The sequence below is a fragment of the Phyllobates terribilis genome, unplaced genomic scaffold, assembly GCF_046119375.1.
Source record: "Phyllobates terribilis strain yellow unplaced genomic scaffold, ASM4611937v1 Scaffold_30__1_contigs__length_15301838, whole genome shotgun sequence".
NCBI lineage: Eukaryota > Metazoa > Chordata > Amphibia > Anura > Dendrobatidae > Phyllobates > Phyllobates terribilis.
The window spans coordinates 5,852,390-5,868,340 of NW_027362790.1; the positions used below are offsets into that span (position 1 = coordinate 5,852,390).

Genomic DNA, 15,951 nt, shown 5'->3' on the forward strand with positions numbered 1-15,951 from the left:
CTGCAAGAAACAAGCTTTTCAAAGCTGAATCGTTCCACCCCACCTGGGCAGACCACCGACGGAAGTGAGAACAATATTTTTCCACATTACCTGATCCCTGCCTCAGATGTCTCAATTCAGACTCAGCAGATGAGACACGATCAGGATCATCGTACAACAAACCCAAAGCAGAAAAAAAAACTATCCACTGATCTAAAGCACGGATCACTAGGTTGGAGGGATAAGGCCCATCCCTGAGGATCTTTGCGCAAAAGTGACATTATGAACCCCATGCACTGTGATTCATCACCAGAGGATCCGGGTCTCAAACGAAAATACAATAAACAAGCATTTTTAAAAGAAAAAAAATCTTGTTGTTCACCAAAAAATAGATCAGGCAGACGTACCTTAGGTTCCACAAAATGTGCTCCAGAACAGCTACTCACGTGTTGTTGGAGCCTTACCACCTCCAGAGAGAGTCCCTGCAAGCGTTGAGCCAAATCTTGAACCGAGACCATGATGGAAAACTGGAGGTCTTTCCTTAGAGAAAATTTTTTTCTTTTTTCTTTTTGGGCTGGACTTACTGTTATGATCTGCTACAGGGACTAAGGAAAGACAGGAGATCTGTCCCTACAATAGAACTAAACTAGATCCCTACGATGTAACGGGGAACCTGATCCTGCGATCAGACCCGCTAAAGTCCTCGGCTAGTCTGTACGAAGACCTATAGATGAGAGGGAGGGATCCCTACAAGAACTAGGGACTGGGATAAGTTGGACACCTCCTAGCAGAAATAGTAGCAGTCAAAGACAAACACACAACAAAAAGCAAAGAGGTCAGAAGACCTAGCAAAACTAACAGAGAACGGCAACAGAGCACCAAGCTAGCTCAAGAGTAGTAAATACAATGAAGTCCAGCAAAGCCAGGAGGGCGGAGCCGGATTAAATAGGCAAAAATGGTCATGTGACCAGCAAACTAAAAAAAAACTAACAGGAGAGTTCTAACACCTGGGGGTTCAGGGTGCTCACCACACATCTAGATAAGTTCCCTGAGGGGTCTAGTTTCCAAAATGGGGTCACTTGTGGGGGGTTTCCACTGCTTAGGCACATCAGGGGCTCCCCTAAAGCAACATGACGTCCGCTAATTATTGAAGCAAATTTTACATTCAAAAAGTCAAATGGCGCTCCTTCCCTTCCGAACCCTGCCGTGCGTCCAAACAGTGGTTTTCCCCCACATATGGGGTATCTGTATGCTCGGGGGAAATTGCACAACAAAGTTTTTGTTCCATTTTTTCCTGTTACCCTTGCGAAAATAAAAACATTAGGGTCTAAATTTAAATTTTTGTGAAAAAAAGTTAAATGTTCATGGTTTTCTTCCACATTCCAAAAATTCCTGTGACTCACCTGAAGGGTTATTAACCCCTTCATGACCTTGGGATTTACCGTTTTTTTTGTATTTTCGTTTTTCACTCCCCTTGTTCCCAGAGCCATAGCGTTTTTATTTTTTTGTCAATATGGCCTTGTGAGGGCTTATTTTTTGCAGGACGAGTTGTACTTTTAAACGCAGTTGCTAGTTTTACCATATTGTGTACTGGAAAACGGGAAAAAAATTCCAAGTTCCAATTCCACAGTTGTTTTTTTTTTTTCTTTCCACGTTCACTGGATGCTAAAACTGACCTGTCATTATTATTCTCCAGGACATTACGAGTTCGTAGACACCAAACATGTATAGGTTCTTTTCTATTTAAGTGGTGGAAAAAAAATCCAAAGTTTGCGTAAAAAAAAAAAAAAAAATGGCGCCATTTTCTGAGACTTGTAGAGTCTTCAATTTTTGGGATCTGGGGCCGGGTGAGGACTTATTTTTTGCGCGCCAGGCTGACGTTTTTATTGATACCATTTTGGGGTAGATCCGTTGTTCTGATCACCCGTTATTGCATTTTATTGCAATGTTGTGGCGATCAAAAAAAACGTAATTCTGCCATTTGGAATTTTTTTCTCGTTACGCCGTTTACCTATCAGATTAATTCTTTTTTATATTGATAGATCGGGCGATTCTGAACACGGCGGTACCAAATATGTTTATGTGGGGTTTATTTTATTTTATTTTGAATGGGGCAAAAGGGGGGTGATTTAAACTTTATTTTTTAACATTTTTTTTAATATTTTTAAAAACATTTTTTAAACTTTTTGCATGCTTCTATAGTCTCCAGAGGAGACTAGAAGCAGCAACTGCCTGATCGCCTCTGCTACATAAAGGTGATGAACAGATCCCCTCTATGTAGCAGTAATGAGTATCGACCGCTAGGTGGCGCTCATAGCGATCTTTACATGACAACCACTGGGCTCTGCAGCAGACCCAGGGTTGTCATGCCCACCCATCGGTGACCCGCGATCACGTGACGGGGTCACCGATGGGCGGGGTAAGTGACGCGCTTCCGGCGCAGCGCTGTTAAGTTCTGCTGTCAGAGATTGACAGCAGCATTTAACATGTAAACAGACGCGGGTGGATCATGATTTTCAACATTTTCTTCACATTTCCGATTTTTTTCACCAAGTAACGCATGTCATATCAAATACATTTTACCACTATTATGAAGTACAAGATGTCACAAAAAAACAGTCTCAGAATCAGCGGGATCCTTCAAAGCTTTTCCGAGTTATAACCTCAAAGTGACAGTGGTCAGAATTGTGAAAATTGGCCCGGTCATTAACGTGCAAACCACCCTCGGGGGTAAAGGGATTAAGGGAACTTCACAGACTCTCCCAGCTATAGGTGATGCATCAAGTTTATAGAACACATAAATTGCTATTTGATCGTGGGCTTAGACCACATTCACTGTGCTAGATGTAAGACAAACTCAGCAGACTTATTACATATGCTTTGCTCTTGTTTTAACTTGGAATCCTTTTGGAAGGGCGTACAAGACACTATAAACAGAATGTACTTAGCACAAATAGACGTCACTCCTTTGGTATGCATATTGGGTTTATTAAAGATTTAGTTATTGATGAACATGGTAAATCTGCTGTTTCTCAAATGTTATATATGGCCAAGAAATTAATAGCTCAACATTGGATAACCGACCAGACCCCCACAATCCCAGAGTCCATAAACAAGATTAACTTTCTCCTAAACTTGGAAAGAAATATCTCAAGAGAAATGCTATCACTAAATTTGAAAATCGATGGGCCTTTTGGATTGATAGATCCGGTTGTGCTTCGCGAGAACTGCAAAGATAATGTCTAGGTCTCTTTTAAGCTTCTAAATCCTATACTATAGAATTCCTGAAGGTATACATGTGATATCGATGTTATTTGTACTATATTAGCAAATGACGAAATACATTATACATTCTGACAAATGGTACAGTTGGGCTCAAAAGTTTACATACCCCGGCTGAATTTTTGCTTTCTTCGCCTTGTTTCAGAGAACATGAATGATAACAAAAACCTTTTTCTCCCCTCATGGTTATTGGTTGGGTGAAGCCATTTATTATCAAACTACTGTGTTTTCTCTTTTTAAATCATAATGACAACCAAAAACATCCAAATGGCCCTCATCAAAAATTTACATACCCCAGTTCATAATACGGTGTATTGCACCCTCTAGCATCAATGACAGCTTGAAGTCTTTTGTGGTAGTTGTGGATGAGGTTCTTTATTTTCTCAGATGGTAAAGCTGCCCATTCTTCTTGGCAAAAAGCCTCCAGTTCCTGTAAATTCCTGGGCTGTCTAGCATGAACTGCGCGCTTCAGATCTCCCCAGAATGGCTCAATGATAGTGAGGTCAGGAGACTGAGATGGCCACTCCAGAACCTTTGCTTTGTTCTGCTGTAGCCAATGACAGGTCAACTTGGCTTTGTGTTTTGGATCATTGTCATGTTGGAACGTCCAAGTACTTCCCATGCGCAGCTTCCGGGCTGATGAGTGCAAATTTGCCTCCAGTATTTGCTGATAATGTGCTGCATTCATCTTTCCTTCAACTTTTACCAAGTTTCCTGTGCCTTTGTAGCTCACACATCCCCTAAACATCAGCGATCCACCTCCGAGCTTTACTGTAGGAATGGTGTTCCTTTCATCATAGGCCTTGTTGACCTCTCTCCAAATGTAACATTTATGCTTGTGGCCAAAAAGTTCAATTTTGGTCTCATCACTCCAAATTACCTTGTTCCAGAAGTCTTGAGGCTTGTCTCTGTGATGTTTGGCGTATTGTAGGTGAGATACTTTGTGGCATTTGCACAGTAATGGCTTTCATCTGGCGACTCGACCATGCAGCCCATTTTTCTTCAAGTGCCTCCTTATTGTACATCTTGAAACAGCCACACCGCTAGTTTTCAGAGAGTCCTGAATTTCAGCTGATGTTATTTGTGGGTTTTTCTTTGCATCCCAAACAATTTTCCTGGCAGTTGTGGCCAAAATTATTGTTGGTCTACCTGACCGTGGTTTGGTTTTTACAGAGCCCCTGATTTTTCCATTTGTTAATCATAGTTTGAACGCTGCTGACTGGCATTATCAATTCCTTGGATATCTTTTTGTATCCCTTTCATCTGTTATACAGTTCAACTACCTTTTCCCGTAGATCCACTGACAATTCTTTTGCTTTCCTCATGACTCACAATCCAGAAACGTCACTGGCTGGATGAAAGATGCAAGAGTCTGTCTGGATCCCAGAAACTCACTCAGCTTTTATACACACACACACTGATTACAAGCAAACAGGTCACAGGAGAGGATGTTACCTTTAGTAGCCATTCAAACCCATTTGTGTCAAATTCTGTGCATGTTATCAGGCCAAAATCACCAGGGTATGTGAACTTTTGATCAGGGTCATTTGGATGTTTTTGGTTGTCATTAAGATTTAAAAAGAGAAAACACAGTAGTTTGACAATAAATGGCTTCACCCAACCAATAACCATGAGTGGAGAAAAAGGTTTCTTGTTATCATTCATATTCTCTGAAATAAGGCCAAGAAAGGAAAAATTCTGCCAGGGTATGTAAACTTTTGAGCACAACTAGAGGTCATTCCCGCCTCCCTATCCTTTACTGAACCGTGAATCTACTTTACTGATTATGTTGCACTTTAATATATCTTGTTGTATTTTGTTGGGGCGGGAGGGATTTGGGACTTGTGGGGATACTTTTGTGTATTGTAATATTTATATACAAAAACTTACAATTAAAAACATCATAACTCAGAGGCGGCAGATCTATCTTATGTGTATTGGGACTGCCGGGAAATTAGGGAATTTTGGGAACCAGTTAACACATTTGTTGCTGAGAGGCTGAATATTGTTTTGTCATTTCATTTTTTTTTTTATAGGAGTCAGGATGGATTTTCCTACTAAGGATCTAATTACTTCACAGTTATTATCTGCAAGGGGTTTTATTTTTAAGAACTGGATAACTTAGAAAAATATAATTTTCTAACAGCAGCTTAGGCAAAGTTGCACATCCCAATAAATGAAAAGCTGGAATAAGTAGGAGAAAAAGAATTTAAGAAATATGGGCAAGAATTATTGATTGAAGGGTTTTCTCTTCTTTTCTCTTCTCTGAATGGGGGGGGGGGGTGTCAGGGAAGTGTTTAAATAGAAAAAGAAAGGAGAAAATATATAATTCTATTATATTTCTTGTGTTTTTGTGACTGTGGTTTATATTTGAGCATATAAATAAAAAGGACTTGGACTGGGGTCTCGTCATAAAAGCAAGGCCCACCATACGGATTATATTTTTGTTCACATGATTGTCTATGTTGTCAGCAAATTTTACGTACGCTGTCATTTTGCTTTGCGGTTTAGGGACCTGTGAAGGTAAGGGTCAGCGTCTACTAATCCCAGGGGGTAGGGTGCGTTCTCCGGACTGTAAGCTCTGGTCGGAACATGTCTCACTCCAACAGGACTGTCAACGCTCAAAGTAATGGGGACAGTTTTGGTTTAGCAGGAAAAGGGTGACTGATTGATTGTGATATGAACGGACTACACCGAAGAGAAGATAACCACATCTAGTGACTGAGAAGAATCTGTGACTTTTCGGCATTTAGTGGTTACTACTCACCTGGGTAGTCATATGTAGGAATCTCCTCCTTACACCACTCATCACCCCTCACATATGTCTCTGTAGTATTAATATGGGTCAGATCTTCACCCTGAAACAAATATTATAAAAGTCACAGACAGATGGAGAAGTCACATCTATGATCAGCTCTAATCCTGCCATCTCCACCGTTCTCATTACACAAGTATAAAACATATAATAATGGTGGATAAAACAAGACTGAGCACAAGACCTTCACAGCCGTCTACACATCATAGGGGAGATCTCATGACACCTTCTCTCCATCTACCTGATGATCCTGAGGAACATTGGGATCTTCTTGTTTACAGTCCTGTGGAAGAAGAGGACGGGGACATCTCTCTGGTGTTGTCCTCTTACTGGATAGATCTGGAGGAAACACATACAGGGACTGAATTCATTCTTTACATACAGATAATTATAGGCCGTGTGTATTTAATCCTATTACCTGGTGATGTGAGGGGCTGGGGAACCTCCATCATGATGTCCTTGTACAGATCTTTGTGTCCTTCTAAATACTCCCACTCCTCCATGGAGAAATAGACGGTGACATCCTGACACCTTATAGGAACCTGACACATACAATGATACCATCATCCCCCCCGATCCCTCCATAGCGATACTGTATAATGTCCCAGCATTCCCAGCAGTGTCACCTCTCCAGTCAGCAGCTCAATCATCTTGTAAGTGAGTTCTAGGATCTTTTGGTCACTGATGTCCTCATGTATCAGGGGGTGAAATGGAGGCCCTGTGATTGGGCTCAGGGGTCTTCCCCATCCCTCAGACACAGGGTCCTGACAGCGCTCACTAGAGGTCTTCTTCACTACTGTGTAATCCTGATTGTGGAGAGACACATTAATAAATCTCACTCCAGACATTTCCAGAGTCCTCACCTCTCCAGTTCTGTCCATCTGTTATTCCCATAGATAAGAATGATGTAATGTGACGTCATCAGAATCTCTCACCTCTCCAGTAAGCCGGAAGAGGATCTCTAGGGTGAGGTGCAATATCTTCTCCGCCATCTTGTCTCTGTCCATATCCATATTTGTTGGGTAAATCAGTAAAATTCCCTTTTGTAGAAGATATTCACTGAGATGATCTGATATTGTAGAGACCTGAATGAGAAAAAGATAAAAATGTAACATCATAAAGAATTCAGTGTAATAATACAATTACTGGAGATATGAGATTTATTACTTTACAGTATCTAGTTTTCTTCTTTACATCTACTAATAAAACCTATATATTTTAGGCCACAGACAACAAGCAGTTTCTTCCTCGGAGTCGGCAGCTGAATACGTTTCTCATAGACTCATCTTCCATAACACTAATTCTCATCTCATTTACTGACACTGGGATCAGCATTAGTAATACTGCAGGAGATATTCATTTCACATGACATGAGAAATAACTACTTCATGATGAGGACGACATCTTTATCTTATAATACGGCTCTAGACAGATATTTGGCCAGAGTAAGTCACTGACTACATCACCACTGGCCGTCTATATGAATGTTTCCCGTCTTCCCCAAACTGTAATCTTCTATTATCATGTCTGATTCACACACAGAAGTTTGAGGCTTTTATAAAACTTTCTTGTTTGCACAAATACCACGGACATAAATTATTTGATACCAAAGTCTGCATGTACAGTATTTTATGGGGTTTATTTCTGGCCTTAGGTTTTCCTATATTACAATAAAAACACCAGAAAAAAGCAGATATTAAAATGTTTCAAAAGAAAATTGGCACCAACAATTCTTGTAAAATGAAAAAAACATGAAAAAGCATAACCCTGGACTCTGATCTCTCATTCAAACCACATATCCAAGCCCTTTCCACTTCCTGCTGACTCCAACTCAAAAAAATCTCCCAGATACACACATTCCTCAACCAAGAATCTGCAAAAACACTAGTGCATGCCCTCATCATCTCCCGCCTGGACTACTGCAACCTCCTGCTCTGTGGCCTCCCATCTAACACTCTCCCACCCCTCCAATCTATCCTAAACTCTGCTGCCCAACTAATCCACCAGACCCCCTGCTATTCCCCTGGCCTCTCATCTCTATCAATCCCTTCACTGGCTCTCCATCACGCAGAGACTCCAGTTCAAAACCCTAACCATGGCATACAAAGCCATCCACAACCTGTCTCCTCCATACAACTGTGACCTAGTCTCCCGATACTTACCTGCACGCAACCTCCAATCCTCACAAGATCTTCTCTACTCCCCTCTTATCTCCTCTTCCCACAATCGCATAGAAGATTTCTCCCGTGCTTCCCCCCCTACTCTGGAACTCTCTACCCCAACATATCAGACTCTCGCCTACCGTGGAAACCTTCAAAAGGAACCTGAAGACCCACCTCTTCTGACAAGCCTACAACCTGCTGTAACCATCGCTCCACCATAACGATGCACAAACAGCTCTACCCTCACCTACTGTATCCTCACCCATCCCTTGTAGATTGTGAGCCCTCGCGAGCAGGGTCCTCTCTCCTCTTGTACCAGTTGCTGACTTGTATTGTTCAAGATTATTGTAATTGTTTTTGCTGTGTATACCCCGATCACATGTAAAGCGGCATGGAATAAATGGCGATATAATAATAACACACATTTGGTTATTTTTTAACACATTAAACATTTTTTTTTTTTTTTAAATAACTCTTTTGGCCCTAGAACATAGATGTACACCGCAGGGATGGCACAGGTGCAGCCGCAACAAAAACACTGGCAGCTTAACCACTTGCTGCTGTCCAAAACAAACATGGCATCTAAGAAGGTTTGAGAAAGTTCAGCTGAATTCCCCTCCTCCCCCAAGTACACGATAGTATGGGGCTGCCTAGTAGCTATGATACTTAAATGCCTATTAATGGTGTCTGGGCCTGCAATCCATGAAAGTCTATTAGGCCAGGCCAGAGGCAACGTCCAATAAGTTACCTTTTAATGCCCCCATACACTTTAGACTAAAGTTACATGAAAGCACTGATTTCGGGGGGTTTGGTCGACTATATAATGTATTTGGGGGCCTCCCGACAGATGATGTCAGGGCAGAGAAGGATTTGGCATCCTGAATTTCAGAGGCTAATCAGTTTGTTCTTCCTGTAGATCAGAGGTCCCCAACCGCCGACCAGGACCTGGCCGTTGGGGTTTTTTCAGCCGGTCCGCGGCACCGCCACAGACAATCACTAAACATTGACAGTGTGCTCTGGTCTGCGGTGGCTCAGAGCACACTGTGTGGGGTGGATGCTGCCCGCTGTTCTAGACTCCCGCAGGGTAGACCTGTAGAGGACCTGTGATGACATCAAGGTACATAACTGTGATGTCACCACAGGTCCTGAAGCAGGATGAAGCAGGGGCGGAACTACCGCCCGTGCAGCCGGTTCATTGAATGGGGGCCCCGAGGGAGAGGGGGCCCCTCCAGCCTCCAGCAGGGCCGCCATCAGGGCATGACTGCCCTGACTCCAGTATGGGGCCCGGGCCGGTAGGAGCCCCCTCGGAGCCCCCCTCTTGTGAGTCTCTCTCCTCATGGGGCCCCCGGCCCCATGCAAAGCGCCGGGTCCAGGACATCTCATAATTCCTCTGACTTCCGGTCATGTGACGGCGCCGTCACATGACCGGAAGGCAGGAGAACCTGGTGTCAGCGATTTGGATGAGCGCCAGGATTCTGCAGGGATCGCATGGGGGTAAGTATAACAAGTTTTATTTTTTTTTAAATACAATTAACTAGGAGTGGGGGGAATGGGATATGCACATGGGGGAGGGGAGAGATGAGAGATGCACATGGGGGGGAGGGGAGAGATGAGAGATGCACATGGGGGGAGGGGAGAGATGAGAGATGCACATGGGGGGGAGGGGAGAGATGAGAGATGCACGGGGGGGAGGGGAGAGATGAGAGATGCACGGGGAGAGATGAGAGATGCACGGGGGGGGTTGAGAGATGCACGGGGGGGGTTGAGAGATGCACGGGGGGGGTTGAGAGATGCACGGGGGGGGTTGAGAGATGCACGGGGGGGGGTTGAGAGATGCACGGGGGGGGGGTTGAGAGATGCACGGGGGGGGGGTTGAGAGATGCACGGGGGGGGGGTTGAGAGATGCACGGGGGGGGGGTTGAGAGATGCACGGGGGGGGGGTTGAGAGATGCACGGGGGGGGTTGAGAGATGCACGGGGGGGGGTTGAGAGATGCACGGGGGGGGGTTGAGAGATGCACGGGGGGGTTGAGAGATGCACGGGGGGGTTGAGAGATGCACGGGGGGGTTGAGAGATGCACGGGGGGGTTGAGAGATGCACGGGGGGGTTGAGAGATGCACGGGGGGGGGTTGAGAGATGCACGGGGGGGGGTTGAGAGATGCACGGGGGGGGGATTGAGAGATGCACGGGGGGGGGATTGAGAGATGCACGGGGGGGGGATTGAGAGATGCACGGGGGGGGGTTGAGAGATGCACGGGGGGGGGTTGAGAGATGCACGGGGGGTGGATGAGAGATGCACGGGGGGTGGATGAGAGATGCACGGGGGGTGGATGAGAGATGCACGGGGGGTGGATGAGAGATGCACGGGGGGTGGATGAGAGATGCACGGGGGGTGGATGAGAGATGCACGGGGGGTGGATGAGAGATGCACGGGGGGTGGATGAGAGATGCACGGGGGGTGGATGAGAGATGCACGGGGGGTGGATGAGAGATGCACGGGGGGTGGATGAGAGATGCACGGGGGGTGGATGAGAGATGCACGGGGGGTGGATGAGAGATGCACGGGGGGTGGATGAGAGATGCACGGGGGGTGGATGAGAGATGCACGGGGGGTGGATGAGAGATGCACGGGGGGTGGATGAGAGATGCACGGGGGGTGGATGAGAGATGCACGGGGGGTGGATGAGAGATGCACGGGGGGTGGATGAGAGATGCACGGGGGGTGGATGAGAGATGCACGGGGGGTGGATGAGAGATGCACGGGGGGTGGATGAGAGATGCACGGGGGGTGGATGAGAGATGCACGGGGGGTGGATGAGAGATGCACGGGGGGTGGATGAGAGATGCACGGGGGGTGGATGAGAGATGCACGGGGGGTGGATGAGAGATGCACGGGGGGTGGATGAGAGATGCACGGGGGGTGGATGAGAGATGCACGGGGGGTGGATGAGAGATGCACGGGGGGTGGATGAGAGATGCACGGGGGGTGGATGAGAGATGCACGGGGGGTGGATGAGAGATGCACGGGGGGTGGATGAGAGATGCACGGGGGGTGGATGAGAGATGCACGGGGGGTGGATGAGAGATGCACGGGGGGTGGATGAGAGATGCACGGGGGGTGGATGAGAGATGCACGGGGGGTGGATGAGAGATGCACGGGGGGTGGATGAGAGATGCACGGGGGGTGGATGAGAGATGCACGGGGGGTGGATGAGAGATGCACGGGGGGTGGATGAGAGATGCACGGGGGGTGGATGAGAGATGCACGGGGGGTGGATGAGAGATGCACGGAGGGGGATGAGAGATGCACGGAGGGGGATGAGAGATGCACGGAGGGGGATGAGAGATGCACGGGGGTGAGCTGCACATGGGGGGGTGAGAGATGCACATGGGGGGGTTATGTTTACATAACTTTGTTGCCTTATGAAGGGCAGGGGGGGCCCCCAAAAATTTCTTGCACAGGGGCCCACTACAGTCTGTGTCCGCCCCTGGGATGAAGTAAATGCAGCTGAACAGCAGCTGTCAGGACAGCTGCCCTGTCCTGCTGCAGGGCGTGATGGGGCCTCAGTGATGCGGCTCCTGGCACAGCACATTATGTGGGGCTCCTGGCATAGCTCCTGGCGGGGACCTGGTCTACACTATATGATAAGTATGCACTAAACTCCAAATCCCTCCATTACCCCACCCCCATATGACCAAAGCCCCGCCCACCCCACCCCCTCCTTGCTGGGCCATGGAAAAATGATCTTGCTTCAAGCCGGTCCCTGGTGCAAAAAAGGTTGGGGACCACTGCTGTAGATAACCCTCTGCTAGAGGAGTCTGGAGGCGACTCTCTCATGCTGCCCACAGGAAAGCTGGAATATGTGTGCGTATGGGGGTGTCTGGAGAGATATGTCGTCTGCCAAATAACCGTTTAGCCATCCCTTATCTCATGTGTATGGGGCCGTTAGTATTACACAGACAGGCAGGGATAATACACGGCACTACAGTAGTACAGTGCATCACCTGAGCAATCAGAGGCTTGTATGGTGTATGATCGCACTGATGAGAGTTGCTTAAACTTTTAAAAAAGTTTTAATATGAAATAAAAATATCACAGTTTTACCAGCAAGAATTCGTCACTATAGGGAAAACACATTCACTGCACAATGTTAGTTAAGTCACATCCATAACAACTTTATTATACTCTATTATCCTATACACAATGGTGTAGATAGAAATCACAGGTGCCACAGCAATAGCTGTAATTGATCCCCAACCTCAAACAGAAAATATATATAAATGTATTTGGCAGAGTCATATCTCCTGACTCAGCAGATCACATGCTGCCATTGTACTTGGCAGACCCGGACCAGATGGTATGGAGATTAATGAGGGAGACGAAAGTCCAAAAGTAAACTTTTCTTTACTTAACAAGATCTTGATGAGAAGTATATACATCAGATAGTAGGCACAACACTGTGTGACAGATGCCAGTACTGTGGGAACATTATACTGTGTGGGGGACATTGTACTATGAGATCAATAAGTTTCACAGTGGCATAGATTGAAATCACAGGGCCCACATCAATAGCTGTAATTGGGCCTCTCAACCTCAAAAGGAAAAAAATATCTAGGCATGTTTGGAAGGAGTCATATCTCCCGACTCTGCAGACCGCATGCTGCTATTCTACTCGGCAGGAACAGACCACATGGTATGGAGATGAATGAATGAGACCAAAATCCAAAAATAAACTTTTCTTTACTTAACAAGAACTTAATGAGAAGTATATACACATCAGACATCAGACACAACACTTTATGAATTCTTCTGCATTCATGCAGAGTCACGAGCTTTCTGGGTACATGTGGCAGTACATAAGTTTTATTACAAGCTACAACAGTCCAGCAAACCATTATGGGAAGGTCCATTATCCCCTGTGGGGACCATACGGGTCGAGATGTGTCACTACGGCCCCTAGAGCTACTTTCAGCTTCCAGTTCATTTGTGAGGACCTCACTGGCTGAGGTGCATCTTGTACGACTCCTCATTAGTATAGTACGCTCAAAATACATTCAATGAGGGCCACACACTACTTGCTGTGACACTGCATTTTCAACTCTCTGTAGAAGGACTCGTGTCCCAGTTTGGCGACGCTGTAACTTCCTCTCTACTATAGACAATAGTTTGCTTAAATCCTCTTCCTTTAAGATAAGGAATCTATGCTTAACTTAATCCCGTTAAGGCTGTGTGCACACGATGCGTTTTTAATGCGTTTCCGCAGCGTTTTTGCAGCTGCGGAAATGCATTAAAAACGCATGGTAGAAGGGCAGCAATGTTCCCCAATGATAATCCGCATGTGCTGTGCCCATGCTGTGGATTTTTCCGCAGCGTTTACGCTGCGCTCAAAAATCCGCAGCATGTCCATTAATTTTGCGGAAACGCGGCGTTTTTGCCGCCATTGACTTGCATTAGAACGCGCCAATTCCGCAAGACTGCATTTGTACTTGCGTTATTGGCGCGTTCTAATGTGCGGATGGTACCCGGGTGTGGAGAAGATGAGACTCTCCTCCACACCCAGGTACCATAGAAACTGTAAAAACAAGAATAAAATAAGATATATTCACCTTCCGATGGCCCCCGCTCTCCTTCCCTCTGCTCGCGTGCAAAACTGAAAGACCTTCGGTGACGTCACAGTCATGTGACCCAGGTCCTTCAGCGCAGTGTCTCGCGATATCCCAGCAGCCAGGAACAAGCCAGGAACGAACGCGGCAGCACACGCCGGGCCATCGGAGGGTAAGTATAGCTTTATTTTTTTATTTTTAAACATTCTTTTACGGTCACACTATATATGCCGTTTGCATGGATTTATATATAGTGTGATCTAGTTGTCAAGCACTTTCCAGGTGATGCTAAAATCGCCTGGAAAGCGATTGTCAATCCGCATGTATTCCGCAGGAAAACACATGTACAATCCGCATGCGTTTTTTCTGCCAGGGAGATGCAGAAATTTTCTACTTCATTTCTGCATCGTGTGCACATAGCCTTATTTAGGCCTTCTGCCCCCTCAGGGCAAAGTTTTGCACCATTTACTGTAAGTAGGTCTTCTGGCCTGTGCTAAGAACCTCATCCTGCTGCTCACCTTAAAGTTTTACCTCTTTAATTAGGCCTCCTGGCCTTCTGCCCCCTCCCTCCAGGGCGAAGTTCTATACTGTTTAAGTAGACCTCCTGGTCTGAGCTAAGGACTTCTCCCTGCTCTATGACTCCGCTATGCTCCCTGCCTGGAATCTGGATTCATACTGCCATTATATCTTTCCTTCAGAACGTTCAATCTGATGTCTCCCTCCTGTCACACAACACCCTATCAATTCAAGTCTGCAACCAGATAGAACAAAGGTCTGTATTTCTCACTTACTTATCCCTATCTGACTCATCACCAGGAAATTGTTCTCCTGTACAGTGTCCATTTTAGGACATGATCAGATATCAAAATCAAACATCAGAATGATGTCAGTTTGAGGCTAAATACCCTGTCTGAGAACTGATCTTGATAAGTGATTTTGATAAGTGATTCTGACAAGTGACTTTTACAACCGTAATAATAAAAAAAAGTAACTGTTCACTGATGGGAGTTGAACCCAAAATTATACATCCCAAAGCCAGTGCACTAACCACTAAGCTATTAACTCAGTTTTAAAAACCTAGGAGTTCTATTTGGTTATATGATTTTCAGTGCAACTTGTCTAAAACTCATTGGGACTTATGCACAGACTGCAAGCAAGCCAAATTCAAATGATGTGTGATTTTGATGTGTGATTCTGATGTTTGAAGAAAGTCACACAATGACTTTTAGTCACCCTGAGTATTTTCATCACTTGACTGGATAGCGCAATGGTAAGGCATCCGACGCGCCCCCTGGGACGTGGGGTACTCGGTGCCGGGCCGGTCGTTGCTAGGGGAGATGTCACAGTGGCGGAGACCCAGTCCATGACCCAGGGCGGTCAGTAAAAAGGGGATATTTTCAGGGAATAAAAGTTCTTATATACAGTTTGTGACGCCACCTGTGGTATGCGGCTATGTGGAGCCGCCGCTGCGGAGCAGGTCCTCTGGAGCTGTTGTTAATGCAGCAGAGTTGGTTTAGCTCTCCACAGGCAGAGCTTAGCTCCAGGGCAGTGTAGACGTTGCGGTTATGGTGTAGTGCAGAGGATGGCGCAGTTAATAATCAGTCCACAACTTAGTGGCGGTTTCCTCTTATCTTTACTTGCGGTGGTTAGGCAGACCGGGGCACGGGTACTAGCTGGTAGTAGAGGTCCGGGCGGCCTGGAAGCAAGTTGGGGGGATCCACCTAGCCAGGTGGAGTTGTAGGCCTTCCCTTTGCGCTACCTCTTTGGCCCTGCTGTGTATAGCTATGCTGCAGCCCTCGTCCCTGAGTAAAAAGGGAGAAGCTCCTTGCTGGTCTGGAGCCAGGAAAGCGTTGTATGCTGGTATACCTGATTAGGGGACCCCTCCTTGCTTCCAGGCATGGCATTACCTCTGAAACTACAGTGTTAGTGCACTGGCTTTAGGACACAGAATTTTGGGTTCAAGTCCCATCAGTGAACAGTTACTTTTTTTTTTTTTTATTATTATTACAGTTGTAAAAGTCACTAGTCAGAATCAGTTCTCAGACAGGGTATTTAGCCTCAAACTGACATAATTCTGATGTTTGATTTTGATACCTGATCGTGTCCTAAA

At 45.9% G+C, this 15,951-nt stretch overlaps 1 protein-coding gene across 1 annotated transcript in view; it reads right to left on the reverse strand.

Annotated features, from left to right (window-relative positions):
• LOC141178791 (uncharacterized) overlaps positions 1 to 15,951 on the reverse strand; it is a 42,748-nt gene that overhangs the window by 12,388 nt on the left and 14,409 nt on the right. Inside the window, exons 4-8 of the mRNA XM_073660630.1 lie at positions 7,012 to 7,161; positions 6,703 to 6,882; positions 6,495 to 6,618; positions 6,318 to 6,415; positions 6,029 to 6,119 (exon numbers count right to left, since the gene is read on the reverse strand). Of these exons, the coding sequence (XP_073516731.1) occupies positions 6,029 to 6,119; positions 6,318 to 6,415; positions 6,495 to 6,618; positions 6,703 to 6,882; positions 7,012 to 7,161 (643 nt within the window). The remainder of the gene's footprint in view (positions 1 to 6,028; positions 6,120 to 6,317; positions 6,416 to 6,494; positions 6,619 to 6,702; positions 6,883 to 7,011; positions 7,162 to 15,951) is intronic.